The sequence below is a fragment of the Zeus faber genome, assembly GCF_960531495.2.
Source record: "Zeus faber genome assembly, chromosome: 18".
NCBI lineage: Eukaryota > Metazoa > Chordata > Actinopteri > Zeiformes > Zeidae > Zeus > Zeus faber.
The window spans coordinates 9,633,292-9,660,753 of record NC_137210.1 but is presented as its reverse complement, the minus strand read 5'-3'; the positions used below and the strand labels follow the sequence as shown (position 1 = coordinate 9,660,753).

At 48.2% G+C, this 27,462-nt stretch overlaps 1 protein-coding gene across 3 annotated transcripts; it reads left to right on the top strand.

Moving 5' to 3' along the window:
* ankrd44 (ankyrin repeat domain 44) lies at positions 1–27,368 on the top strand. Of its 3 annotated transcripts, XM_080019748.1 has the most exons (28): positions 1–378; positions 7,213–7,296; positions 8,831–8,909; positions 9,179–9,249; positions 10,276–10,476; positions 12,999–13,086; positions 13,296–13,438; positions 14,260–14,472; positions 14,799–14,877; positions 14,988–15,102; positions 15,235–15,317; positions 16,132–16,195; positions 16,598–16,666; positions 17,318–17,458; positions 17,784–17,849; positions 18,092–18,203; positions 18,902–18,973; positions 20,490–20,691; positions 21,139–21,226; positions 21,336–21,453; positions 21,589–21,811; positions 22,131–22,218; positions 22,326–22,409; positions 22,486–22,631; positions 23,344–23,426; positions 23,515–23,597; positions 23,688–23,779; positions 24,955–27,368. In XM_080019748.1, the coding sequence occupies exons 1-28, from the start codon at positions 352–354 to the stop codon at positions 25,221–25,223; spliced, it is 3,183 nt and encodes a 1,060-aa protein (XP_079875874.1). In that variant the 5' UTR covers positions 1–351; the 3' UTR covers positions 25,224–27,368. The 3 variants fall into 3 exon arrangements, with proteins under 3 accessions (XP_079875874.1, XP_079875872.1, XP_079875873.1); XM_080019746.1 differs by lacking the exons at positions 1–378; positions 7,213–7,296 and having other exon boundaries at positions 8,827–8,909; XM_080019747.1 differs by lacking the exons at positions 1–378; positions 7,213–7,296 and having other exon boundaries at positions 8,827–8,909; positions 25,052–25,194.
* The last annotated feature ends 94 nt before the right edge of the window (positions 27,369–27,462 follow it).

Below are 27,462 nucleotides of genomic sequence, written 5' to 3'. Positions count from 1 at the left end.
GGGGAGGAAGCGGTCGTGCATGGGGCTCGGAAAGCCAGTCAGCCAGCCCCTCTCAGCAGCGGCAGCACTGCGAACGTCCATGTGGATTGTTTCCATCGGTCGGAAGAGCCTCCCCCGCACTCTCCCCCGGCCGCTGCGCGCCGTGTAGCCGCGGCTTTGCTCCGGGCTTTCCTCCTCCCTTCGCCCTCCTCCGCCGCGGAGAGCCCCAGTGGAAGAAGCGGGCCATGGCCTCCTCTTCGTAAGGGGCCGTCCGGCCGTCTGGAGTCTCGCAGGGGCATTCGCACGGGGCTAACCGGGCCGTTGGGTCGGTAACGGGACCGGGTGGAGCGGTCCGAGCCGACTGGACCCGACATGGCTGTTCTCAAACTGGTGGACCAGGTAGGAGCTAGCTAGCGGTTAGCCTAGCATGTGCACTATGGAGCTTTATTAAGCCTAAACTCAGCTCATCGACCGTGTCTAGTAGGACCTCAATTGGCCCTTGTTCACAACGAAATGCTTATTATTATTGATATGAATGGCTAAACAAAACCCACAACGCAATTCAGTCTGGAGCTCTGCATGGAAGGAATCCACTGATGGGCTTGTTATGTGGGCTGAAATCAGGACACACAACCTGCAGACTTCCTGGCTGAGAGCTGTGCTTACACAGATGCACAAGGAAGCAGATTCATGTCATTCTCTGTCTGACGAAACAAAGCCTCCCAGACAGTCCTCGTGAGATGGTTCTGATAGGCCTCCGGGGGTGGCCTTCATGAGACGGTCTTCAGTAGGTGGTCCTCAATAGTTAGTCCTCCGGTGGTAGTCCTCAGGAGTTGGTCCTCACAAGAGGGTCATCAGGAAGTGGTCGTCATGAGGTGGTCATTAGGAGGTAGTCCTCAGGAGTTGGTCCTCAGGAGGTAGTCCTCGGGAGGTAGTCCTCACGAGACTGTGATCGGGAGGCGATCCTCAGGAGGTAGTCCACATGAGGCTGTCCTCAGGAGGTGGTCCTCATGAGACTCCTCAGGTTGTGGTCCTCAGGAGACTGTCCTCAGGAGGTCGTGCCCAGGAGGTAGTCCCCAGGAAGTAGTCCTCGAGCGGTATTCCTCATGAGACTGTCCTCAGGAGGTAGTCCTCATGAGACTGTCCTCGGGAGGTCGTGCTCAGGAGGTAGTCCCCAGGAGGTAGTCCTCGAGAGGTATTCCTCATGAGACTGTCCTCGGGAGGTAGTCCTCGCGAGACTGTGATCAGGAGGCGGTCCTCAGGAGGTGGTCCACATGAGGCTGTCCTCAGGAGGTGGTCCTCATGAGACTCCTCAGGATGTGGTCCTCAGGAGCTGGTCCTCATGAGACTGTCCTCAGGAGGTCGTGCCCAGGAAGTAGTCCTCGAGCGGTATTCCTCATGAGACTGTCCTCAGGAGGTAGTCCTCATGAGACTGTCCTCGGGAGGTCGTGCTCAGGAGGTAGTCCCCAGGAGGTAGTCCTCGAGAGGTATTCCTCATGAGACTGTCCTCGGGAGGTAGTCCTCGCAAGACTGTGCTCAAGAGGTGGTCCTCAAGAGGTAGTCCTTGGGAGGTCCTCACGAGACAATACTGTTTGTCATCATGTCCCCCAACAGACCTGTGACACCTGCCTTAACGCAGGGCCTGTTCACTCGTGTGATCCTCTTCTTGTTCCTTCAGCACTCTGTTGATGTTGTATAGATATGATATATCTGTTGCACTTTTGTCAGACTTTTTTTATTTTTTATTTTATTTTTTTTTACATCTGAGCCGTTGTGCCTCAAGCTCATTCAGGTGTCCTCTCAGCCTTCTCTGTACTCTGCAGCTAATTTCATAATATTACCGAGCTCAAAGTTTACTTTTAAGTAATATCTTTATCCAGGCAGGAAAGCTTCGGTAAATGATACCATCACAACAACAGCAACTGAATGGAGTCATACTAGGGATGCCAGCAGATCTAATATACCCAGAGCCCAGAGACATGGGACTTCCTGTTATTTTCAGACAAGGCCGTGATGATATCTGAGAAGTCAGCAGTCGGATCATACGCGACATGAAAGCAGAACTTGAATGCGAGCCCTGTGAAAAGCTGCTATCTCCAGAGCCCGCTTGCAGAGTCGCTGGCCTCTTGATCTCGAGACACAAGGTGAAGCTGACGTGGAGTCGGCCTTCTCACCAGCTCCAGGGGCTCAGAGCCCTCTGAGCAGTCGTCCCACTCTCAAGCTCTCAGCTGTCTTCTGTATGACCTCCAGGATTCACACTTAACCTACACGTTTGGGGAGTTTTTTTCCACCCAGCACCCGCAGTCTTAACGGTGTGGGGTGAAAACGGTGTTGAAATGGTGTTGTGGCGATGGTATAGATATGACTTTCTTCTTGCTGAATAAGCTGTTTCTCCGGAAATACGAATGATCTCCTAATATCTAGGCTTTCACGCGGGGTGCAACACATTGTCCCCTGTCATGTTATTTATCATTAGAAATAAAATGCAGTTGCAAAATCAATCAATCATGAAAAAACTCTGTTCATTAATTCAAGGAATAAAATGTAAAATAATGACACAAAAAAATGCAAACTAATGTCACGCTTTTCTGAAGAACGAACTCGATAGGTTTAGAAGAGTAGGTCTTTGGTTGTTGCGTTTTTATTTTGTTTTGTTTTTTCTACCTCCAAACCTTACTGTGGTTTTCAATGGAGACTTCCTGTATTGTTTTCTGTACACATTCCTGAAAGGTAAAACATGCTTTTCACCTACACCTCCAAATATATTATCTATAGGGTTTACCTGAATGCATAATGTTGATTATGGCCAAGCGTTCTTTGTCGATATATGTACGATGAGGGCGGTTTGTATTGGCCCTGAGATGAAGACGATGAACCACTCGAGAGGTCTCCTCACGCGCCACTCGCACCCTGCCACGGCTAAGCAGCAAGGATCCACCGATGAACTCCCGAGACGTACAACTCATAGCGCGCGTCTGCGTGCGCGAGCGGCGCGGCCCGTGTGTATTTGTGGACTGTTTTGAAGAAACAAAAACAGAGTTTATCAGATGGAGGAAGTTTGTGTAGGATAAGAATGAGGGAGAGGGGAGGAAGGTTGGAAGGGAGGAAGGGAAACGTGCATGTTTTGCCAGAGTTGTATCAACTTGGGACCGGCTCAGTTCCTTGGGGACGCGCCGTGACGGGGAATGGATGATTTACCGGTCAACCGACCTCTAAGAGCGTCGAAAGATGTCACCAACACGGGCTGCCTGGCTCTCACTGGTCTAGACCCAGTGAGCGTCTGTTACAGTATTAATGTGTGTGTGTGTGTGTGTGTGTGTGTGTGTGTGCCTGTGTGTGCATGCTGCAACAATGAGCTCTGTGTTGAAGATGCTTTTCGATAGCCCGGAGGAGCGCTGCTGGTGTGGGATTTGGAGAATGTCCTCATTCAGGACTGCTACTTCGAGGACGGATCTTCTCCTCCGCCCCTCACCCTCGATCCCCAAAGCCTACCTCCATCAACTTTGAGGAATATGTGAGGCCGGCCTTGCATGTATGCGTATGGACGCAGGTTGTGTGTGTTTGTGGTTTAGAGGCCACTCGAAAGAAATCCGCACCGAAGAGGCCGATTGCGGCCAAGTCCTCGGCTCGAAGGCCCGGCTCCTCCTGTCCGACTGTTCACCGCTTTGCAACCCAAACATGTGCTTCCTTCTCTCCTTGGTTGTTCGGTTGAAGTAATCACCCATTCTAAGTGACATGCGATCGGTTTGCGGAAGCCGACGGGCCGTTCTCATAAAACCACCATAAAACATGTACCGTAAAACATGTCTGAAATGAATTGATTCACGGAGAATGTGAAATAATTAATTTAAATATTAAAGTACACAGTGCCGACTATATGGCCCAGTTGGTGTATGATATACACCGATCAGCCACAACATTAAAACCACCACTAATATTGTGTAGCCCTCCCTCCTGCCTCCAAAACAGCTCAAACATGGACTCCACAAGACCTCTGAAGGTGTCCTGTGGTATCTGGCACCAAGACGTTAGCGGCAGATCCTTGAAGTCCTGGAAGTTGTGAGGTGGGGCCCCCATGGATCAGGCTTGTTGTTCCAGCACATCCCACGGATGCACCATCAGATCGGACCCTAACCCCGGTCATCCACATGATGTAGAAGAAAACGTGAATCATCAGACCAGGCCACCTTCTTCCATTGCTCGATGGTCCAGTTCTGAGGCTCACATGCCCATTGTAGGCGCTTTTGATGGGGGACAGGGGTCAGCATGGACACTCTGACCGGTCTGCCGCCAGGCAGCCCCATTCGCAGCAAGCTGCAATGTACTGTGTGTTCTGACACCTTTCTATCATAGCAGCATTAACTTTTTCACCAAGTTGTGCTACGGGAGCTCTTCTGTGGGATTGGACCAGAAAGGCTAGACTTCACTCCCCACTGCATGCCGGGAACACCCCACAAGACCTGCTGTTTTGGAGATGCTCTGACCCAGTCGTCTAGCCATCAAAATTTGGCCCTTGTCAAAGTCGCTCTGATCCTTACGCTTGCCCATTTTTCCTGCTTCCTGCCTAATATATCCCACCCCTTGACAGGTGCCATTGGAACAAGAGGATCTATGTTATTCACTTCGTCTGTCAGTGGTTTTAATGTTGTGGCCGATCGGTGTAGTTTCATGAGAATGACCCGGATGCTCAAACCTGCCTGAGAAGGCTCGATAACGCTTCCCTGAGTCGCCCACCTCGTGCTTTTTTTTTTGGTGGGGGGTGGTCTCTCTCTTTATTATGATCGCAATGTATTTCAAGCTTTTTTGGAGTGGAGCTTCAATTTACCTCTGAGTGTGAGAATAGCTGGAAGGTGGTGATTGAAAGCATGACACATAAAGCGGTGAGGAAAGTGGCTGTGGGCGGGGGTGGGTGCCTGAGACCCACGGTGTACTGCCAGTACATGCAGTTTGATCTCCCTGGAGCCGCCGTGGTTTGGAACAAGAGAAACGGCCGCCTGCCGCTCGCTCCATCTGCCCCATGTCACGCCGCTGATGTACTGTATATCTCAGAGACTACCTGAATGAGGAAGTGGTGAGTGTGTGCAAGCGCGGATGTGGATTTTTAGTAGAAGTGAAACGGCACCTCTTTGCTTCCTCTCTCTCTCTCTCTCTCTCTCTCTCTCTCTCTCTCTCTCTCTCTCTCTCTCTCTCTCTCTCTCGTTTGTTTCTGCGAAGAAGGCTGTGCAACAGGAAGCGTGGCTGGAGACAGAAATACACAGGAAGTCGAAGCGGGCCTACTTCTGCATGGTCTGATTCATCAGCTCTGTACAGTTCTTGATTATTCTGCCTGGGACGGAGGTTAGCTGGAAGTTGCATTGTGTGAGACGCATCCTCTACTAGTGATGCGACGGTTCGCGCTATGTTATGGAACCATTCGGTACGCCCCCTACGGTTCAATACGCACACGTGAACCCCGGTATCACGGTAGGGGTCCGACACGTTTGTGTAGCGTATGGGAGGGGTGTGGGGTATTCTTTTTTTTTTTTTTTTTTTTCTTTTCTCTCTCATCTCCCCAACTGCGTGCTACACAGGCCATTTCAGTAGAACACGACATAAAACTACGTAGAAATGCTTTTGTAAAGGGTGCAATCAGTCGATCAATAAATGTGTCCGGTCGGAAAATAACCCCCTGGGATGGCTGTATCCCTAAGCGACGGTGAGGAAGAAAGGGTCCCCGTTACGCACGGTTTTGTTCCGTGCCGTCCCATACGCTCTTGTTTCGTTCCATTAGGAGACGTAAAATAAAATAAAAACACACTGTTCTGGCATGGCGATCACGGGCACCCCATCGCTGGCGCATCGTCGGTACCGTTGGAGAGGGAAACAGGTGTGCAAATGGGATGGTGCCCTAGGCGGCCACCTATATCGCCTGTTGGAAGAGCCGGCCCTGCTATTTATGGCAGACTACTATAAAATCATTTCTTACATCTTGTAACTTTTTTTTTTTTCTTCTCAAATACAAAGAAACCGAAACCTTACCACTACCGTGACCCCAAAACCGTGATAGATACCGAACCGTGAGCTTACTGTACCGTTGCCTTCTTAGCCCCTACAGATGCCGACAGGGTACTACTTATATGGATAATAATGTGTGTAACTATGTATCTTGATTAAAACAAAATAAAACAAAAAATCATTATCAGGATTATCACAGCACCGTGGCTTAACTCGATAACTGGCTGTGGTGCTCAATAACAGACAACTCATGTAGAGATGGGGAAATGGAGATTGAACTCAGAAACACCCTGCTTCCCCATTCATTTCACTGCAAACTAAGTGGAATAAAATGCTTTCTTAAACTGCACTTTATTTGGTGGTCATTGAAATTGATTTTATTTAATATGTGTAAATATAAATACATATATATAAAAAATGTTTACATTGTAAATCTTCCTTTAAAATGGCTTCAACTATGTAATCATGCCATGCAGCCTTGAGACATTGTTGAGATAATCCTGGTTGATCTCATGTGGACCATCAGTTGAGACAGCAGGGCCATTTCAAATGCCAATTCCACATACCTCCCACTCTGTTTCTCAGAGAGCTGACCTTTATTGTGTGTGTGTGTGTGTGTGTGTGTGTGTGTGTGTGTGTGTGTGTGTGTGCGTGTGCGCGTGCGCGCGCGCACGTGCGCACGCCTGTATTTACCTTAGCTCTGTGATCCGGGGCGCTGCAGGCATGACCTCTGTGCAGCGACCTTTATTTTATTTGGTCTCTCCCATCTCTCTTTAATCTGTCTGAATATCCAGGACATCCCCATCGTCATAATCTTCTTCATTTCCTTGCCACCACCCCCCCTTCCTTTTGCTCGAACGAGGTTGACCAAATTGTCTCGGTAATTGTTCTGTGTCTTATAGTGTAGAGCTCGGTCTAGTAGTAACCCTGTATGCTCCAGCTTGTGTAAACACAACACTGATAAACTTGGTCTCACACACACACACACACACATACACACAGCCAGTATTCCAAAGCGTGGGAAGGATCACTGTTCACTGTTTACTCTTGAGTAATGTGTCCAATGGAGAAGTGTGATCTGGAAGAAGGGAACGACTGTCAGCCATGTTTGGTTGGGTCCATAAAACAAAGCCTCTGCTCTTTCTCTCAATGATTTTTTTTTTTTTTTTTTAAATTATTTTCTCACACATGAAAACGCTCGTTGACTCAACCTTGTTACCTGCTTCCCGCCTCGTCCAGCCTCCGCTCATCCAGGCCATCTTCAATGGGGACCCCGACGAGATCCGCATGCTCATCTACAAGTCTGAGGACATCAACGCTCTGGTGAGACGGCAGACATTTAAGACACAACTACACTCGCCCCCACCCTATTTGACCCCCCCCCCCCCCCCGGGGTGATGCGCGTGCTCTGAATCGGCTCTCTCTGGGTTCTGTCCCTCGGTCACGGTGGCGTGAAGCTCGTGATTGGGTTTAAAAATGAACGTTTCTTCGTTCGACAACGCCGTGTGTGTTCTGAAGCCTGACTAGACGGAGGCTGATGGGGCTGATGTCACTTCCTGCTGGTCTTGACCATCGCTTCCGGCGTGAGCGTTCAAATGAGGTCAGGGTGTAAAAGGGCGACTTTTATCGTTAAGGAGTTCTTTTCATTAGTTAATTGAAAATAATACAATCATATCATATTTCAATTCATTTTCATTATTTGTTTTCATAATGAGTATTTTTTTTTCATTAGTTGTGACCCTGTTAGCCTGTGTGAAGAGGCAATAAAAGCCATAAATTAATGTGACTGCTCGAACTGGCTTACTGTAAATTACGTTTTTTTTTATTTGTACTTTTTTTGGGGGCGTGGGTGGTCCAGTCCTTGAAAGACTTGGGAGGGGCTCGCTGCAAAAAATAAAATGTTTGAATACCAGCGTTGTTTGTTTACATCAGCTCATAAAAATAAGAAAAACAAGATTTCTATTTCAGGGTGCGCTCAGAATAGGGGGCTGGGCGTTTCCTTGCCGCCCCGTTCCGAAACGGCACAATGAGGAGCTTATCATCGCCCGCTTTAGCCAGAGAGATGGACGTTTGGGTCGATCGTAAGGACGGTGTGTGTGTGTGTGTGTGTGTGTGTGTGTGTGTGCGTGTGTGCGCGTGTGCGTGCGCGCGTGCGTGCGTGCGTGCGTGCGTGCGTGCGTGCGTGCGCGCGCATGTGAGCTCACCCAGAACAATGAGTATGTTGATGCTGACGCTCCCACTGGCTTAGCTCATCTTCCGCAACCGATATCACAGCCTCCTCCCAAACAGCCGTGACGGGAGGGTCGCTGGCATGCTGACATGCCGGGCTGGAGGGACGGGCGGATTGTTAGGGTCACAACAATGTGCAATGCCAGGGGTCGGCAGCAAAGGGTTAGGAATGAAAAGCGACAGTTATTACACCATTGCTTCATGGCAATTATTTGAGCTGACCGTGATCATTTTGTGGCAATAATTTCAATGAAACTGTCCACTAAAGTCCCAATGTTCGCTGTCAATAGATATTATAAGCTCATACTGTGATGGCTGCATAAAAAGACAATTGAAAATGCTAATTGCAAAAATACTTTGTCTTAATGTTATGATGTCAGTTTACAATGTAATGTAATCAGTCCTTGTGTTCCGTAAGCCTTTCAGCATTGCATCAATATTATATTAGACGCTTTTAGACGCTTATTTTTTCTGTTCTCTGTAATCCTAAATCCTAGGTAATGACAATTATTTGTATTATTTGTATTGACACTAAATCGTAATGTTTCTCTGATGAACATCTGACACACACACACGCGCGCGCGCACACACACACACACACACACACACACACACACACACACACCAGGATTCCGAGAAGCGCACACCGCTGCACGCCGCAGCCTTCCTGGGCGATGCCGACATCACTGAGCTCCTCATCCTCTCCGGTAAAAACTCTTTTCTTCTCGTCTTCTTTCTTTCTGTACCAAAAAAAACCAGATTCCTGCACGTATCCCCAGTACCAATGTTGTGTGGAACGCATTAGGCGGAGTATTTATTTGTTCATTACCCTACCCTTTATATGAGAGAAATGACTGCAATTTGGTATCATGTTAAAGGCGCATTTATGGGGTTAACTCGATGAATAGGAATAGCATGGATGCTAATGCCCCCTCCCCTTCCTCCCTCCATCCCCCCTGCTCCTCTTCCTCGGCAGGGGCCCGTGTCAACGCCAAAGATAACATGTGGCTCACACCTCTGCACCGCGCTGTGGCGTCTCGTAGCGAGGTGGGCGATCTCACTCACGCACACACTTGTGCACACACACACACAGAGACACACACACACACACACACACACACACACACACACACACACACACACACACACACACACACACACACACACACACACACACACACACACACACACACACAGTTCCCAGGCCACTCCGCTCCTCCCATTCCATTCCATAGCAACAAGTCCCACAGCATTGGTGGAAGATCATTAAGCTGCAGAATCAGCCGAAGTCTGTAGAGGAACGTGAAGAGGCATGCTGGGTGAGGCCTCCAGGCCTTAAAATATATTATCTGTATTGTGCCCTCGTCGTACGAAATATACACCACCCAGGCTCTCAGAAACTCAACATGGTTATATTTTGGCAGTGATTATGATCGATGAGTCAATATATTTTATGTGGACGTAGTCATACACCTGCTGCTTTGAGACGCCACGTTCTGATGGAAAGTTGAGGGTTTACTGGGTCAAATCCAGAGTATTTGAACCTACCGCCTGGAAGCTGGGCGTGTTTTTCCAAGCGGTGCGTCATACCGGGGATAGCGCTCATCAATGCTCTCGCCGTAGGAAATGAAGAGTTTAACAGTGGGTCTAGCTGGTCGCCATTAATGTAAAACTCCTTCCAGTGGCGCAGGTGTGGCGTGGAGCCCAACGCCAACGTCTAAACACAGGCGACCACACATGTACACATTCATTGCAGCGACTTCATTTGGTTTTTGAGATAAGCAAATATGTCATTCCCTTGTGTGGAAACGAGTATTTCAAGTCGGTCAGATTGGTGAGTGATTGTCGTCTGAATGCCGCCGTCTGAAATTCTTCGCATAGCTTCATTGTCACAATGACCCCCTTGAAAATCTCAACAGCGTCAATGATTCCGGAGCGCACTTGCAGTACTCATGCTGGCCACGTCATCATTAAGATGTCAGTGATTTAAAAAATAGTTACTGTAGCGGTCACTGCTGTTTCGATACCTCTCTCCACACGCTCTGAGCCGTCTCTCCCTCTGCCCACCGCCAGGAGGCGGTGCGCGTGTTGATCCGCCACTCGGCCGACGTGAATGCACGCGACAAGAACTGGCAGACGCCGCTGCACGTGGCGGCGGCCAACAACTCACTGCGTTGCGCCGAGGTCATCATCCCGCTGCTGAGCAGCGTCAACGTGTCGGACCGCGGCGGACGCACCGCCCTGCACCACGCCGCCCTCAACGGGCACACTGAGGTACTGCGGGGACCGCTTCTCGTTGCTTGTTTCCTGAGGCCCGGTCGGCAAGAACCTGCCAATAAGTATCGATGGAATCCATTACTTTAACAGTATAGATTAGACTTACATAATGTTTTACTTATAATCCGTTTTTTTCCGCATTACAGACATCTAACATGCTTCTATGTGTCAAAAAGAGAAACCAGAAAATGAAGTCACAGAAAACCACATTTTGGTATTTGGGACGGGACATGTTTCATATTTAAGGGTATTTGAAGTGTTACATTTTTAATGGTTCCCAAGCACTGTCTTGTGTCTAGAAAATAATTTTACACAAAGCCCATTGTTTGACATTTATTTATTAATTTACAATGGGCCCAGTTGTTTTCTTTCTCTCACAGATTAAAGTGAAAAATAATTAAAATTCTTTTTAAATCAACTGTAAATCAATAATCACTCCACAGAAGACGTCGAACACAAGAAATATTAGTAATTTATTGTGCAATAGGTGCAAAAGGATAACAATAAGAACACCTTTGATGAAAAAATGAACATACATTACCAGAAGGTCCTGGCCCTGTGCAGTGTGCACCTTTTCTTGATTTATGGTGAATTTTTACATATCAAATCCAATAAAAAATAAATAAATACATAAAATAAATGTAATTAAAAAATATATATAGATATATTTTTAAAATTGTATTTTTATTTTTTATTTTTTGCCTAAGCTTAAGCCTTCATAAATAAATAAATAAATAGGTCCAATTGGGTTTCTTCCTCCATACCAGATATTGGTATCAGTTAAATGCAGGTTCCAGCTCCTCCATATCCTCCTGGTTGGTCCTTCAAGCCAGTTTATGCAACGACTCAACAGCCCAGTTGGAAACAGTTGGATTTAGGATGTTGTTACATAAAGATGACACCCCCCACCCAACAATGTGCACACAGCATGATGATGACTGACACAAGTAAACATGCCCACTCAAGTGTGTATATACACGCAGTGTGCACTTTATTAGTTAAACCTGTACAATCCAATGCAATCCAATACACCAGCTCAACCATCAGTTTTGATTTATGTTGACTTTAATGTTCAGGGTTTTTTTTATGCTGTCATAGAAGAGGTGTCAATTCAATGATATGTTTTACCATCAAGGTCATAGTTGGTGGTGGTGTTGTACTGAGCTGCATTATACTCAGAGGCTTTTCTATTATTCTGTGTGTGTATATATATATATATACATATATATACATACACACACACGCACACTCCCTGGGAACTTCATTAGGAACACCTCTACACCTACTTATTCATGTAATTATCTAATCAGCCAATCGTGTGGCAGCATTGCAATGCATACAATCATGCAGATACGGATCAGCAGCTTCAGTTAATGTTCACATCAACCATCAGAACGGGTAAAAAAATGTGATCCCAGTGTTTTCCACCGTGGCATGATTGTTGGTGCCAGACGGGCTGGTTTGAGTATTTCTGCAACTGCTGATCTCCTGAGATTTTCACACACACCAGTCTCTAGAGTTTACCCAGAATGATGCGGAAAAAAAACAAAAAACATCCAGTGAGCGGCAGTTCTGCGGACGGTAACGCCTTGTTGATGAGAGAGCTCAACGGGGTATGGCCGGACTGGGTCGAGCGGACAGAAAGGCTAACTAACTCAGATGACCACTCTGTACATTTGTGGTGAGCGGAAAAACATCCGAGAAACCACGTCGGGTTCCACTTCAGTCAGTCAAGAACAGAAAGCTGAGGCTGCAGTGGGCACAGGCTCACCAAAAACTGGACAGGTGAAGACTGGAAAAAACATAGCCTATTCTGTTGGATCTCAATTTCTGCTGAGACAAACAGATGGTAGGTTTGGCGCCAACAACATGAATCCATGGACCCCCACCCAACCTGCCTTGTGTCAACATTGCAGGCCGGTAGTGGTGGAGTAATGGTGTGGGGGATTTTTTTCTTGGCACACTTTGGGCCCCTTAATACCAATCAATCATCGCTTGAATGCAACAGCCTACAACAACCTCGAGTATTGTTGCTGACCATGTGCATCCCTTCATGGCCACAATTTACCATCTTCTAACGGCTACTTCCGGCATGATGATGCACCATGTCACAAAGCAAAAGGTCTTCCCAGTCACCGGAATCTGAATCCAGCAGTACACCTTTGGGATGTGATAGAACAGGAAGATTTGCAGCGTGACTGTGCAACTGACAGATCTGCGGGAATAACGTGATGCAATCCTGTCAACATGAACCAGAATCTCAAAGGAATGTTTCCAAGACCTTGTGGAATCCATGCCAAGAAGAATGGAGGCTGTTTTGAGAGCAAGGGAGGCCTTACCCGGTATTAATATAGTGTTCTTAATAAAGTGCTCAGCGAGTGTCTATGTGTGTTTATATTTATATACTGTGTATATATATATTTATACATGTGGCTGTGCTTGCTGACTCATCCCTGGCTGATCTCTCTTTCTCTCTCTCTCTCTCTCTCTCTCTCGCTTTGTCTCTCTCTCTCTGTCAGATGGTGAACCTGCTCCTCGTCAAGGGGGCGAACATCAACGCCTTCGATAAGAAGGACGGCCGGGCGCTGCACTGGGCGGCGTTCATGGGTAACAAATTGAAGTAATAAAGAGGCTGTTTTATCCGAGCGCTCGCCCGCCGTTCTATTCCTGGAGAGCAGGGCTGCGTGGCTTTCGCTCTCCCAGAAAAGGAAAAAACCAAAACGATGAATCTGAGTCACCTAATGGCTCCAAAGCACCTCCCCGATTCGTGCCGCCGTTCAAAACGGCTGGTCAAAAATCTTTTCCTTTCCTTCCAGGCCACCTGGACGTGGTGTGTCTCCTGGTCAGCCAGGGGGCGGAGGTCAGCTGCAAGGACAAGCGCGGCTACACCCCCCTGCACACGGCCGCCTCCAGCGGCCAGTTCGCCGTGGTCAAGCACCTGCTCAACCTGGCCGTGGAGGTAGAGAGAGACCTCCACTCTGTTGTTTTCTTTCTTTTGGAGCGGTTATTTTTATTCGATTCTTTTGACGAAAGAAATAGACGGAAAGAGACACCTCATGTTTAAAAAAAAAAAAAAAAAAAAAAAAAGAGATACTCTACGATTCAATTTGAATGTTTTGGTTTTTGGTCGCTACTTTGTTTGAAAGATTTGCAACCGTTTTAACTGCTTAAATCTGCCATCATCAGTCAAAAAATATTAATTGCACATTTTTGATGTGTTAAATATTGTTTTTAATATTTAATATTTCAACTTTACGGCGGCCAAATTAAAAAAACGTTTTTTTGTTTTTTTTACATATTACAGATTGTAATGAAAAATAATACTTCATGCAAAAACCAATACTCTTAGTTTGCCCAGAGTATTTTATTGAATTCATTTTCATAAATGACATGGGTTCCATACAATACTGAAAGTTCACTTAAGCAATATTTATCTTGTTTCCAGAAACATAACGTTATCAGACTGAATTTGTTCTGTGAAGTATTTTTGAAGTTGAAGTTTGTAGCAATTCTTAATATGTACAAAATGTGGAGTCATATAATCGGATCGTGACCCTTTTATATTGAAATCGGATTGAATCACGAGTTCCTGCCCAGTGCCCGGCCCTACGCAAACGATAACAATAAGACCCCCACACACACACACACACACACACACACACACACACACACACACACACACACACACACACACACACACTAGAAGACCCAGACCGTTCTAGTGGCACACGCTCCTGCTATAAACAGGTAGGTTTATGAAGTTTGGGTTCCTTCCTGCAGATAGACGAGTCCAACGCCTTCGGGAACACGGCGCTGCACGTGGCCTGCTTCAATGGCCAGGACGCCGTGGTGAGCGAGCTCATCGACTACGGCGCCAACGTCAGCCAGCCCAACAACAAGGGCTTCACGCCGCTGCACTTCGCCGCCGCTTCCACGCACGGGGCGCTCTGCCTGGAGTTCCTGGTCAACAACGGGGCCGACGTCAACGTGCAGGTACGACCCCCCCCACAGGACGTTATCAAAGTAAGAGTGTGTGTGTGTGTGTGTGTGTGTGTGTGTGTGTGTGTGTGTGTGTGTGTGTGTGTGTGTGTGTGTGTGGACTGCATAATGTCTTATTCAGGGTCTAATTTCAGGGTCTCCTTATCGAGGTCGAACAAACGTCTCATCGATGGCATCTTTTGGAACCCCTTTCCTTTGTTCTTTCTCTCTCTTTGCCCTCTCGTTTATTCACTTATTCATTCTTTTGTCTGTTCTCTCTCTCTCTCTCTCTCTCTCTCTCTCTCTCTCTCTCTCTCTCTCTCTCTCTCTCTCTCTGCCAGAGTCGGGACGGGAAGAGTCCCCTCCACATGACGGCCGTACATGGGCGATTCACGCGCTCCCAGACTCTGATCCAGAATGGTGAGGCGTCTTGTTTCTAGGTTTCTTTTTAACCCCCCCCCCCCTAGTCTCTTTTTTTTCCTCCCTCTTGGCACCGCTTCCCTGCATTTTAAACGCCTGCTTTGTCCCAGGCGGGGAGATCGACAGTGTGGACAAGGACGGTAACACTCCGCTTCACATCGCCGCCCGCTACGGTCATGAGCTCCTCATCAACACACTCATCACCAGCGGAGCAGACTGCACAAGGTGTGTGTGTGTGTGTGTTTGTGTGTGTGTGTGTGTGTGTGTGTGTGTGTGTGTGTGACCATCAGCAACAATTTCCTTGTCCTCACCATGAGCCTTCTGACCCTCACCCTGTCTCGCTCTTTTCCCGCTCAGGCGAGGCGTCCACGGGATGTTCCCGCTCCACCTGGCGGCCTTGAACGCGCACTCAGACTGCTGTCGGAAGCTGCTGTCCTCAGGTATTTGGACAATGCCCCCCACCTGCCAGAAAGGAGATATTCATCCTCGAGCCTAAACTAGCGGATAGAGGATAAATAGTTTTGACCACACACCAGTATTGGTTTAAGGTAGGCGGCGGGGTAAGGAAATAAATCCTCAACCTTGAAGTGAAGGCCATTAACTGTAGTGCCGTGGAGTTCATGTAATTTTCTCTCTATGGAGTCGGGGAAGCTGGAGCCCTTGTGGTTGCATCCCTCCCTCCCTCCTTCCCGGCGGCGAAATTCCTCCACAAGCACGAGCATTCAGCCCGGGCCAGATTGGAGTCACACTGTTCCAGAGAAAGACAAGACCTCACTGAGCGCCACGGCTGAACAGGGATGTAATCTGCAGTGTAATGCATCTGGCCCGCGCCTCTCGCCGAGTATTGACATTGGCGTCGAAAGCTGCAAGAAATCCCTTCCTGCGTGATAAAACACTGCCTTTCTCTCCCCGTGCGCACTCTGGTGTACCGCATTGACAGTACTGTGGATGGTGACTTTTAACAAATGTTCGGCAGATGTGAGGGACGTGGTAGGAGGGGGGAGCATCCATTCTGGCTCTCACAGTTTCCTTGCATCGGGTTGCCAGATTCTTATTGCACAAAAAAGCCGCGATGAACATCGGGGGATCAGGTTTCACCCGTTTACATGCACGCCGATGCAGCTGCTGCAGCTTTTTTTTACGGCCGGTCAGGACCACTGGGTCAGGCTCGAGAGCGCTGCATTCCCCGCTTTGCACTGCCCTCTTCAGGTTGAAGGTTTAGCGTCGTGTTTAACGACCCGGTCCTGTCCACAGGCTTCCAGATCGACACCCCCGATGCCCTGGGGAGGACCTGCCTGCACGCTGCCGCCGCCGGAGGGTGAGTGCCGCCGACCCCGCCTCGAAACGGTCCTTGATCAGGCCCTGCTTTTGGTTAAATTAAAAAGGGGAAGAAATTATGAATAGTTTGGGTTTATGTACGAGTTGTTCATTGGTCAGATGTGTACGTGTTGGTGTCGAAGCTTTGGACGAAACCTTGAAAAAATAATAATTCAAAATCGAAAATATCATATGTCCTGGTGTGCGATGGCCTTTAAAGGCATGACTGTCGGACTGATTCCTATGGTTTATTGTGGAAAAGACCACAATGTCTTACTCGAAAGTCTTTATGCAAAAAGTAAATATTGGTTATTATTATTATTATTATTCCAGTCCTCTCAAGTTAACCTCAAGTTAACCTGGTTCTGCGGTAACTGTCTTTGTGGTTTTCACCTTTGTGCAGGAATGTGGAGTGTGTCAAACTGCTGCTGAGCAGCGGAGGAGACCACAACAGGAGGGACAAATGTGGCAGGTCTGTGTCTGAAACAGTGTACACAATAAGATAAAACTATTTAATACGAGTGTTTACGCACTGTTAAAAGCAATTAACTTAAAAGCCAGTCTATAGTCTATTTAGATATAAATATAATACTTCTGATTTCTATTTCTACACAACACATTTCTCGCGGAAATCAGATTTTACCTCCAGTGAAATTTTTCAACCTGCTTTTTAACAAGCGCGTAAAGTAGGTGGAGCCGAATTCGAACGCGGTATCGGCAAAGCACAAATAGTGGGTATTTGTGAATATTCATTTTGTTCAAATATTTAAAAAAATATATATAAAATTTCGAGGAACGTGTCGGGAAAACACGTCCAGTCTCGACCAGTCCATTACAAATTTCAAAGCTGAAGAACATGCAGAGATTGCTTCTATAAACGTGGATCGCTTAACAAAAAGAAAAGAGGTCAGGAATGGAAATGCATCTTCTGTGCTCTGAAAAGTCAAAATGTGACTCAATAAATTGTGTCCTGCACAATCTGCCTGTTGGTAGCACAAGTAGATGATATGTGTGCGTCTCTGTTTGTGTGTTTGTTTTTTGCCACATGTGCTTGTATTACTGGGGTTTGAATGCATCATTCGTTCTTTCTCTCTCTCTCTCTCTCTCTCTCTCTCCTCCCCAGGACTGCCCTCCACTACGCGGCCGCCAGCCGCCACCACCAGTGCCTGGAGACGCTGGTGGTGTGTGGGACCTGCATCAACGCCACCGACCAGTGGGGGCGCTGCGCCCTGCACTATGCCGCCGCCTCCGACCTGGACAGGAGGTGAGGGACACACACACACACACACACACACACACACACACACACACACACACACACACACACACACACACACACACAGTGAGAGACTGGAGAGGAATGAAACAAAAATGAAAAGCTATTCTCACTGGTTACCTGCTACTGAATTGTGCTGACACATGCGTTCTCTGCGACTCACACTTCCCTTGTTTCCATGACAACCATGGGGTTATATTAAGGTGAAGTTGAGTCGCCGATTGCTATTACTCTGTCGCCCGCCGCCACCTTTTCTTTGTGGTGCAGTGAGAGACATTCTTAAATGTTTGAATGCGTGGTCTCCTCGTACCAGGCGGCGCGTGGCTCTGGAGCCGGAGAGCGACGTGGTCCAGGCGGAGAAGGAGAAGGAAGCTGCGCTGTGAGTCCCTCCCTCCGCCCTGTTTGAATAATATTTGCATGGATCTTCAGTATCGTGTGGAGATCCCATCACACCCCTCTCCGTTGACACTCCATCGGGGTGTGTGTGTGTGTGTGTGTGTGTGTGTGTGTGTGTGTGTGTGTGTGTGTGTGTGTGTGTGTGTGTGTGTGTGTGTGTGTGTGTGTGTGTGTGTGTGTGTGTGTGTGTGTGTGTGTGTGGCGGTGTGTGGCGGTGCATGTCAGGTGTTTGGAGTTTCTGTTACAGAGCGGCGCTACGGCATCCCTGAAGGACAAACAGGGCTACAGTGCCGTGCACTACGCCGCCGCCTACGGACACAGACACTGCCTGGAGCTGGTCAGTCTCACACACACACACACACACACACACACACACACAGACACACACACACACACACACACACACACACACACACACACACACACACACACACACACACACACACACACACACACACACATGCCACATGCCGAAGGGCCCGAGTGCCCTCCGAGGCCACATGGCAGGAAATTGATTCATTATTGAGCGATTTTCTCCCACAAATATTGTAATATTTTCATGGGGCGTGTTGCAGTCACATTCCAGCTTTCCGTCTCTTTACAGTATTCCAAGACTTGAGTGTGTTCAACAAACTCCAAATGTAAAAAGCAAAATTAGGTGTTAATTAGGGATGTGCAAAACGTATACTTTTCATGGTCGACTAAATGGTGGGTGATATGAGCGAATAACAGATTATTCGGCTGTGCCGACGGGATCATACATTAAGTGCCGAAAGCGGTAGATTTTCCTATTAAGGTGGTAAAACTCAAGCCACTGCACCTCTGAATCAGAGGTCTTCGCAGGTACGAAAATTCAAACCCAAACCCAATTTGACCTGAAAAATTTGTTTCCCTAAAACAAAAAAAATACATTTTCGGTATTGAACAATAAAAGTATTATCGAATAATCACAAATCGAATAATCACATTGTAAACCAATCCCTAATATTAACTGAGTAGATATACGTGCCTGTGTGTGTTGTTCTTGATGTACAGCTGCTGGACCGAGACGAAAGCCACCAAGAAGACGCAGATTCCCACAGTGCCAGGAGCCCCTTGCACCTCGCTGTGAGTTACTCACACACACACACACACACACACACACACACACACACACACACACACACACACACACACACACACACACACACACACACACACACACACACACACACACACACACACACACACACACACACGCTTGTCTTGACAAAGGGACATATATTCTAATTATAGTCTTTTTGTGGTCTAGTGTCATTATTATGACATTGTCATATTAAATGAATGATGTCCTTTACTAGACACTTTTGTCCAAAGCGACTTAAAATAATTTTGTCGCAGTACACCACTGTATATATCCGTCACAGCCAGGTAAACATTCTCTAGGAACAAGCAGCAATAGCAGAGTTAAGCCCCTTTCACACATGCAGTGGATCCCTGAAATGTTCCGGAACATTTCCTGCTTGGGGTCATGTATGAATGGGCGCAGGTATCGATATTCCAGGAAAATGCCGGTACACTGTGTTGTGAATGAAAGCAGTAACATTACCGGAACTAGCACGAAACACAATATAATCAAAGTGTTTACGCACGGTTAAAAGCAATTTATATGAAAGCCAGTCTATAGTCTATTTATATATAGATATAAGACTTGATTTCTATTTCTACGCATTTCTCCTTGAAATCAGATTTTGCCTCCAGTGAAATGTTTCCTCCTGCTTTTTAACAAGCACATAAAGTAGGTGGAGCCGAGTACGGTATCGGCAAAGCACAAATAGTGGGTATTTATCAATATTTATTTTCTACAAATACAAATACCCGAACCGCGGCATTTGGCTGCAAAGACCAGAAAGTGAAACACGTCCAGTCTCTACGGAGACAGGTCTTTTTATTCTTGGATTGTATTATTCATCTTTTTAAAAATGCCACTCAGACGCTAGGTGTGTCTTTTACAGTTAGGGTGAAGGGACATCAGGCACAAGTGCTTGGCTTGCCCACCGGATGCGGCGGAGCGCGGCACCGGAGAGGGGAACGAGTGAACAGGGAGAGAACGTTCCTTCTCCGGAGGCAGAAAAGTGTAGGACAGGTTGAGAATGATCACAATGATTTAATAACATTGGGTTAGGGTTACTGCGTCCGGGGACGGGGGCTTTGTCCCGGCTCCGTCAGCGGAGGGAAGCGATGATCTGAGTGCCGGGAAAAAAAATTGAAGCGATTCAGATTGTACGTCCGCTGTCGACACAGATTGTCCAAACTATCTCATCTCTACTGAAATGTACTGTCCCTTGCCCCATCTATTCATTATCATGGCATGTGTGAAAAGGTGCAAGACGGAAATGTTCCGGAATGTAGCTGCATGTGTGAATAGCTAAAAATCACTAGCGGTGCCACAAAGGTTATCCCTGTAATTTACCAGGAATTATGTGTAAAAGGGGCTTTAGAGAAAGAGCTGATCTTAAAACCATAAATCTTTCTTTCGGGTCACATTTGAGGAAATGTAAAAATTGCAATTAACCGGACCAAATACAGTGCAGTTAATCATGATGAATGATTTTAATTATATGATATATAATTTCTCTCCCAGGCCTACCACGGCCACGCCCAGGCGCTGGAAGTCCTGCTCCAGGGTGAGCGGGAGGTGGACCAGGGCGACGAGGCCGGCCGGACCCCTCTGGCGCTGGCCGCCCTGCGGGGCCACACGGACTGCGTGCACACGCTGCTGAGCCAGGGGGCGTCGCCGCGCACCACCGACACCCAGCATGGCCGCAACCCCGTCCATCTGGCAGGTAGGCCGCACGTCAGCACCCTGCTCCTGATGGAGTCCGGGTAGCAAGCGTATCGGCAAATTCAATTTGAATGGCTTTTTAAATTATTGCTGCTGAGAAGTAAACCCACGTGTGTTAGTTTTGAGCCAAATATCTATTGAAAATGTATTGTATATTACTTTCTATATTTTTAAGGCTTTCTTCCCCGGACAGTCGCGACATCCTCAATGCCACTGTTCTGAATAAGTGCGTTTATGGAATTCAAATTTTATTTTTATTTTACACCCATAAAAAAAATCAAAATTCCGTCTTGTTAATAATGGTACAACCTTTAATCCTTACGTGATTAAAAAAAATATATAAATAAAAAAAGCAGATACATTTTTAGGTTTCTTTCCTGTTTTTTGATGAAGCTGCTATTTATCAGTCATTTTTCTCCCCTGTTTTCTCTCTCTCTCTCTCGCTCAGTGATGAACGGTCACACCACCTGTGTGCGCCTCCTGCTGGATGACCCGGACAGTGCCGACCTGGTGGACGCCGCCGACGGTCAGGGACAGTGAGTCCGATTTACCCTCCTCACGCCGAGGGTTCGGCTCATTGGAGGTGATGGTTATTTTGGGCAGTTTTGTAGAAAGTATTAAATAGGAACTTCTTGTGAACGCCAGGACTCCCTTGATGCTGGCGGTGGCGGGGGGACACGTGGACGCCGTGTCTCTGCTGCTGGAGAGGGAAGGCAACGTCAACGTGGCCGACAACCACGGCCTGACTGCCCTCCACCTGGGGGTGAGCGCGCGTGTGTGTGTGCGTGCGTGCGTGCGTGTGTGTGTGTGTGTGTGTGTCTCTCTCTTTCCTCATGTAGCATTGGGCGGCATTCAAATAACCAGCGTGTGTGTTTTAATCCAACCCGTCCACACCCAGTTGCTGTGCGGTCAGGAGGAGTGCGTCCAGTGTCTGCTGGAGCAAGAGGCCTCGGTGTTGCTCGGCGACGGGCGCGGCCGCACCGCCATCCACCTGGCGGCGGCGCGGGGCCAGGCGTCCTGGCTGAGCGAGCTGCTGAGCATCGCCTGCTCCGAGCCGCCCTCCCTCCCCCCGCTGAGGGACCACCGCGGGTACACCCCCCTGCACTGGGCCTGCTACTACGGTGTGTGTGTGTGTGTGTGGGTGTGTGTGTGTGTGGACTGCATTATGTCTTGAAGGTTGTAAACAAGCTTATTTCAGGGTCTCCTTATCGAGGTTAGAAAACGTCTCGAAAAAGCTGGTTTTGGTAAATAATGAGAGAATGTATTTTTTTTTTTGTTGTCGATGTCACTTAAAAACCCTTATGAACGTTATCAGTTTTGAAAATAGACAACAGCTCCAAACCAGAAACGCAAGTTTGAATATGCACATTTAAATAGCTGGAAAAGTGCCTACATTTCTATTTTTCATGTGTGTGTGTGTGTGTGTGTGTGCGCGTCCAGGCCACGAGGGCTGTGTCGAGGTCCTGCTGGAGCAGAAGGGCTGTCGCTGTATCGATGGGAACGCCTTCACCCCGCTGCACTGCGCCGTGTAAGCGCCGCATACGTTCACACACCAGAGTGGTTTAGCAGCCGCCGGGCGCCCACCGGGGTTTACAATCAGAGTCTGCATTTATTTTAATTTTTTTAACTCTTCAGGGTGAACGACCACGAGCCCTGCGCGTCTCTGCTGCTGGAGGCGATGGGGTCGGACATCACCGGTTGTAAAGACGCCAAGGACAGGTACGACGGCCGCGCGAAGCCTGGCGTGGCTGGTACGGCGCTGCTGGTTTTCACCTCTCTCTCGCTCTCTCTCCAGGACTCCGCTCCACGCAGCAGCGTTCTCGGGTCACGTGGACTGCGTCCAGCTGCTCCTCTCCCACGACGCACCCGCCGACGCGGTCGACCAGTCGGGCCGCACCGCCCTGATGATGGCGGCGGAACGGGGCCGAGGCGGGGCGCTAGGTACAACCCCGCGGCCCGATCCTATTTAGTCCTATTAACGTTTAAATTTACATCAACCGTGGAACGAGACGTCGGGGGTTTTGATATCGACACCTGCATTCATGTCTTGGAAGTCATCCCTTGTAGTTTCTGTGCAGAGGCACAAGATGGCACCGCGAGTCTTTGCAAGAGCAACCGTTCACCGGGTGAAACAGGGACATGAAGCCAGCTGGAGAAGTGGTCACTAAACAGACAACGGTTGCTGCCACTGAGCCATAGAGCCTAGTAATGATAATGTCCTGAAATTTGGAGGGCGCTCTTATGTGCTAGTCCGCCAATTTTATTAATGACCTATTTTTATTTTCCTGAATTTCCCCCCATGGGGGATCAGTGAAGTACTATCTCATCTTATCTTTTAACAGTCTTCATTAAAAAATGTTGCTGGTAATGCTGCAGCAGCAGCTGGCCAACAACAATGCCGTAATATGTAAACAGGAAATGGTGACCAAGTGTGTCACAAAGCTGGTGGTGATTCTATCCGGTCCCACCTCTGTTCCATTGCTGCTGGTTCACCTGCACTTAAAGTGACACTGTCGCCATGCCAAAATGAGTTGAATTACCGTGTGTGTGTGTGTGTGTGTGTGTGTGTGTGTGTGTGTGTGTGTGTGTGTGTGTGTGTGTGTGTGCACGCGCATTCCCTCCTGCTGACTTTTGACATGGTCCTGTCCTCCAGAGGTGCTGTTGACCAGCACCGGCGTCAACCTGGGTCTGACCGACAGAGACGGCAACACGGCCCTTCACCTGGCCTGCAGTAACGTAAGCGCCCACTAGGCGGTGATCTGGCCTTTGGCTGAGTTTTCCGATTTTGCGTTCGCTCTGTAACCTGACATACGTCTGCCTCCAGGGGAAGCAGGACTGTGTCTTGTTGATCCTGGAGAAAATGTCGGACCCCGCCCTCATAAACGCCACAAACGCAGCACTGCAGACGTGAGTGTCTTGGATTTTTGTTTTTGGCTGGGAAAAGACATTTACAGAAAGGAAAAGCGCCCGTTGATTAACCGCGTCTGTCGCTGCCAGTCCTCTGCATCTAGCGGCTCGTAGCGGTCTGAAGCAGGCGGTCCAGGAGCTGCTGACCAGGGGGGCCAGCGTCCAGACGGTGGACGAGAACGGTAAAATCTGACCCCGCCCCCCCCCCCCCCCCGCCCGCTTATCCTACCCCGCCTCTGCGTTTGGACGCCACGACTGTATTTCTGTGTCTGAGGCCCGATTCCATCCCAAGTTTGAAAGGTTGAAGTGCAGGTTTTCCATTTGTCAAACCAGGCCCTTGCTTCATTGGTTCCCGTCATTTATAACATATCAACGCTTTACTAGCGAGAAACTTACCACTCTGCTGCAACTTCTCACTGTGCTTAATGCAGTTCTACTGGGCAGATGTTTACACATTAAAAAAAAAAAAGAATCATTTTCAAAAATGGCAAACTCACATTAGTCAGTGTTTTTTTTTTTTTTTTTTTTTTAATCTTAAAACGAAGAAAATAAATGGCTGCAAGTTGTGGATTTTCTTAGATTTTTCAGGGTTTTATTGACTCTCGTGCACTTTCTCAAATCAGCTCTTTTGGCTCCACCTGCGCTCACGTAACGAGACTAGAAACAGGACGTTGATATTACTACCACTGATTAGTCATTGTTCATGCATGTTCAAAAACACACTCGTGTGACTATTATGTGAGTTTTCCCCTCGAGGCTTTTTTTTTTTTATATATTAAGGCTGAATTGTTTGCCCCATTGGACTGCATTCAAACACCGTGAGAAGAGTCCTCACGAGTAAAGCGCTGTGAGGTTGCGTTTCAAATGATGGGAAACAACATTTTAAAAAGGACTTGGGGTCAACATATCATTTCATTCAATCAGTTGATGGAGTTTGCTTTCCACACCTTTCCCAACCGCACGACTTTAATCTAGAGGGCTGATGGAACTGTTCTCAAATGCTGCTGCTGTGCTGAACCTGAGCGTGCGTTTGTGCCTCGCGGTCAGTGTTGGACTCGACCGGGCGTGTTTGCGTGGTGCAGCGTGTGCCGTCAGGGAACGGCTGGCTGGCTCCACTAATGGAATGCTGCTTCGTCCCCTCTCCGTCTTACCCCCCCCCCTCTTCCTGTCTCTTCGCTTCGCTCTGCCCTGCTTCCTCCACCTCACCGTCTCCCCCTCCATCTCCTTCACTTCCTCCTCTCCCTTCTTTCTTTCTCCCCACATGCATCTCTCTCTCTCCACCCCCCCCCCCCCCCTCCCTCCCCCTGTCTCCCGTCCCGTCCCGTCCCCCGTCCCGTCTCGTCTGTTTCTCCCCCAGGTCTGACGCCTGCTCTGGCTTGCGCTCCTAGCAGGGAGGTGGCTGACTGTCTGGCTCTCATTCTGGCTACCATGATGCCTTTCTGCTCCCCTTGCAGCTCCGGGGCTCCCTCCCCTGGCTCCCTCCTAAGGCAGCTGCCGCCCCGCCAGGCGGCCAACAAGGGCCCCGGCGGCGCGGGTCCCCGAGGGGCCCGCAGCCCCAGGAACCCCTCGGGCCCGTCGAGCGAGGGCACCACCGAGAACGACTCCGAGGACTCGGAGACCTTTTGACCCTCCCTTCCTCCCTCCTCCCCACTTTGGCCCTCCGCCCCCCCCGCACAAACAGCCCACACTCTCTGCCCTCCTACCTCAATGTGTGCACCTGACTTTTTATACGCCCCGCCCGCTCGGGCTCCAATTGGCTTCTGAAGGAATGATTGTCGTGCTTGGACAGGAGCGCTCGATATGCACACTTCAGGGAGAACGGCTGGCGATCCAGCCCGGAGACGCGCGGCGCCGCCGCCAACGCAAGAGGACTGGTGCACCGGATCTTCCTCCGCTTCCTCCCCCAGCACTGCCCAACCGAACCGAACCGACCCGCACCCCCCCCCCCCCCCAAACAGCGGGGTCTGCATGCTTGTATTTTTGAACGTACACCGTGCTTCTTCTCGCTCACGGGTGCTTAAAAATCCAATCCGACCTCGCAGGTGCTCCAGGCTTTGCATGGCACACAAACCAGCCCCTGGGACCTGTCCCTTTTTAACTGTTTGTACGACATGAAGAGGACCATTAAGAAGTCATTGTATAATTGTCACCCTTTTAGTGTTATATTTTTGTTTTCTAATCTGTGAGGGTGAGAGGGGCTAATTGATGTACCAAATATTTTGATTTAGATGCATAATAACTTAACAATTGCCTAAGGGTCATGGTTATTACCGGGTATTAACACAAATAGGTACATGGAGCTGTTTTTTAGTGTTGGCACAAAACAAGCATTGATGTGGATCGTACCTATTATGGAGTGTGATCATGAGGTGTTAAAAAATGCTCAGGTAGCATTCTAGGGTATTTTAAGAGTGACAGAAAACAAGAGTGGGGAACTATTCCATGACAAACATCGGATCTGTACACGTTTTTGTTTTTCTTACAGTATTATTGAGGGATGTTTTTAATGTACGCTTAATATTGTTTTAAAAAGAAGAAATTGACAATTTGAAGTTCTATACTTTTTATGTCACTTGGGATAGAAAATTGATTCTGCTTTGTGGAATGTCCTGCACTGATTCTCAGTCATGCGCGCCCCTCTTCCCTGCAGTACATTGGTGCACAGCGGTGCCTGAGGTCACTGTCGTTGGCCTTTTTAAATGTGCCCCCCCCTCCACCAGAAATGTACATCTTTGCAGACCTAGGATTAAATACGTTTCCTTAAAGTAGTCAAACCAAATACTTAGGCGAACAACTAGCACCGTTTGATAGCTAAATGTTTTAGGTCAATTTTACATCTCCCTTTACTTTTGCAGACTATTTATTAACTATGCCACAACGGTACAAATACTGCCAGCACTTAATGTTGAAAAAGAAATCACAGGGCCTTGACCACTCTTTCCCTCCCTTTGCAGCCGTTTTTTTTTTTGGTCCATTCATCCCGTCTTTCATCTAATGCTGTTGATGTCTGTTCGTCTACGTACCAGGGTCTCACACTTGTCCAGTGCCTTGTGTGTGTGTGTGTGTATTTTGAGTGTCTCCTCTGAAAGTGGATGCCCGTGTTGTTTTAAGGATGAATGTGTTTTGAGCGTAATGTCAGGGGAGATTCTGAATCGAATGGAAGCGACAGGTGTTGTTTCCAAACCGAGGGGCCCGTTCTGCACGCTGCCAAGCTGTTGTAAAATAAATCTTTCACACCAATGCTCTTACTTGTAAAGCCAGGGTGTGTGTGTGTGTGTGTGTGTGTGTGTGTGTGTGTGTGTGTGTGTGTGTGTGTGTGTGTGTGTGTGTGTGTGTGTGTGTGTGTGTGTGTGTGTGTGTGTGTGTGTGTGTGTGTGTGTGTGTGTACACGTACACATTGTATATAGTGTGAGAACATTGTATATAGTGTGGTCATAAAGCACAGCACACATCTCTGTTGGAGATTTGGGACACGTTCAGTCCAGTTAAAGAGGAACACGAGGAAAAACACGGCACTCCCGAGAACCTCAAAGGCTGGTCTGATAAGCGCGCGCGCACACACGCCTTTAGTTTAGAAAACACAGCTTTACGTCCCGCTGGAGCAGAGGGGATGGTCTGTCAGTATTATTCTACCAGAGGAGCTTCACCGGTTGTGACAATCGGTGTGTGTGTGTGTTTTACCCCACTCCAGTTCCTGATGCAGTAAGAAATGCTGAGGGCTGTTTGTCAGCAACCCATTGTTTTATATGAAGTGTACAAATATAAAAACGAAACCCGACCTGTTTTAACTTACCGCTGTGTGTCGTCTTCCTTTCCAACTCAACGCACACGATACACGCAGGTTTTTTTCCTCCGATGACCCGAG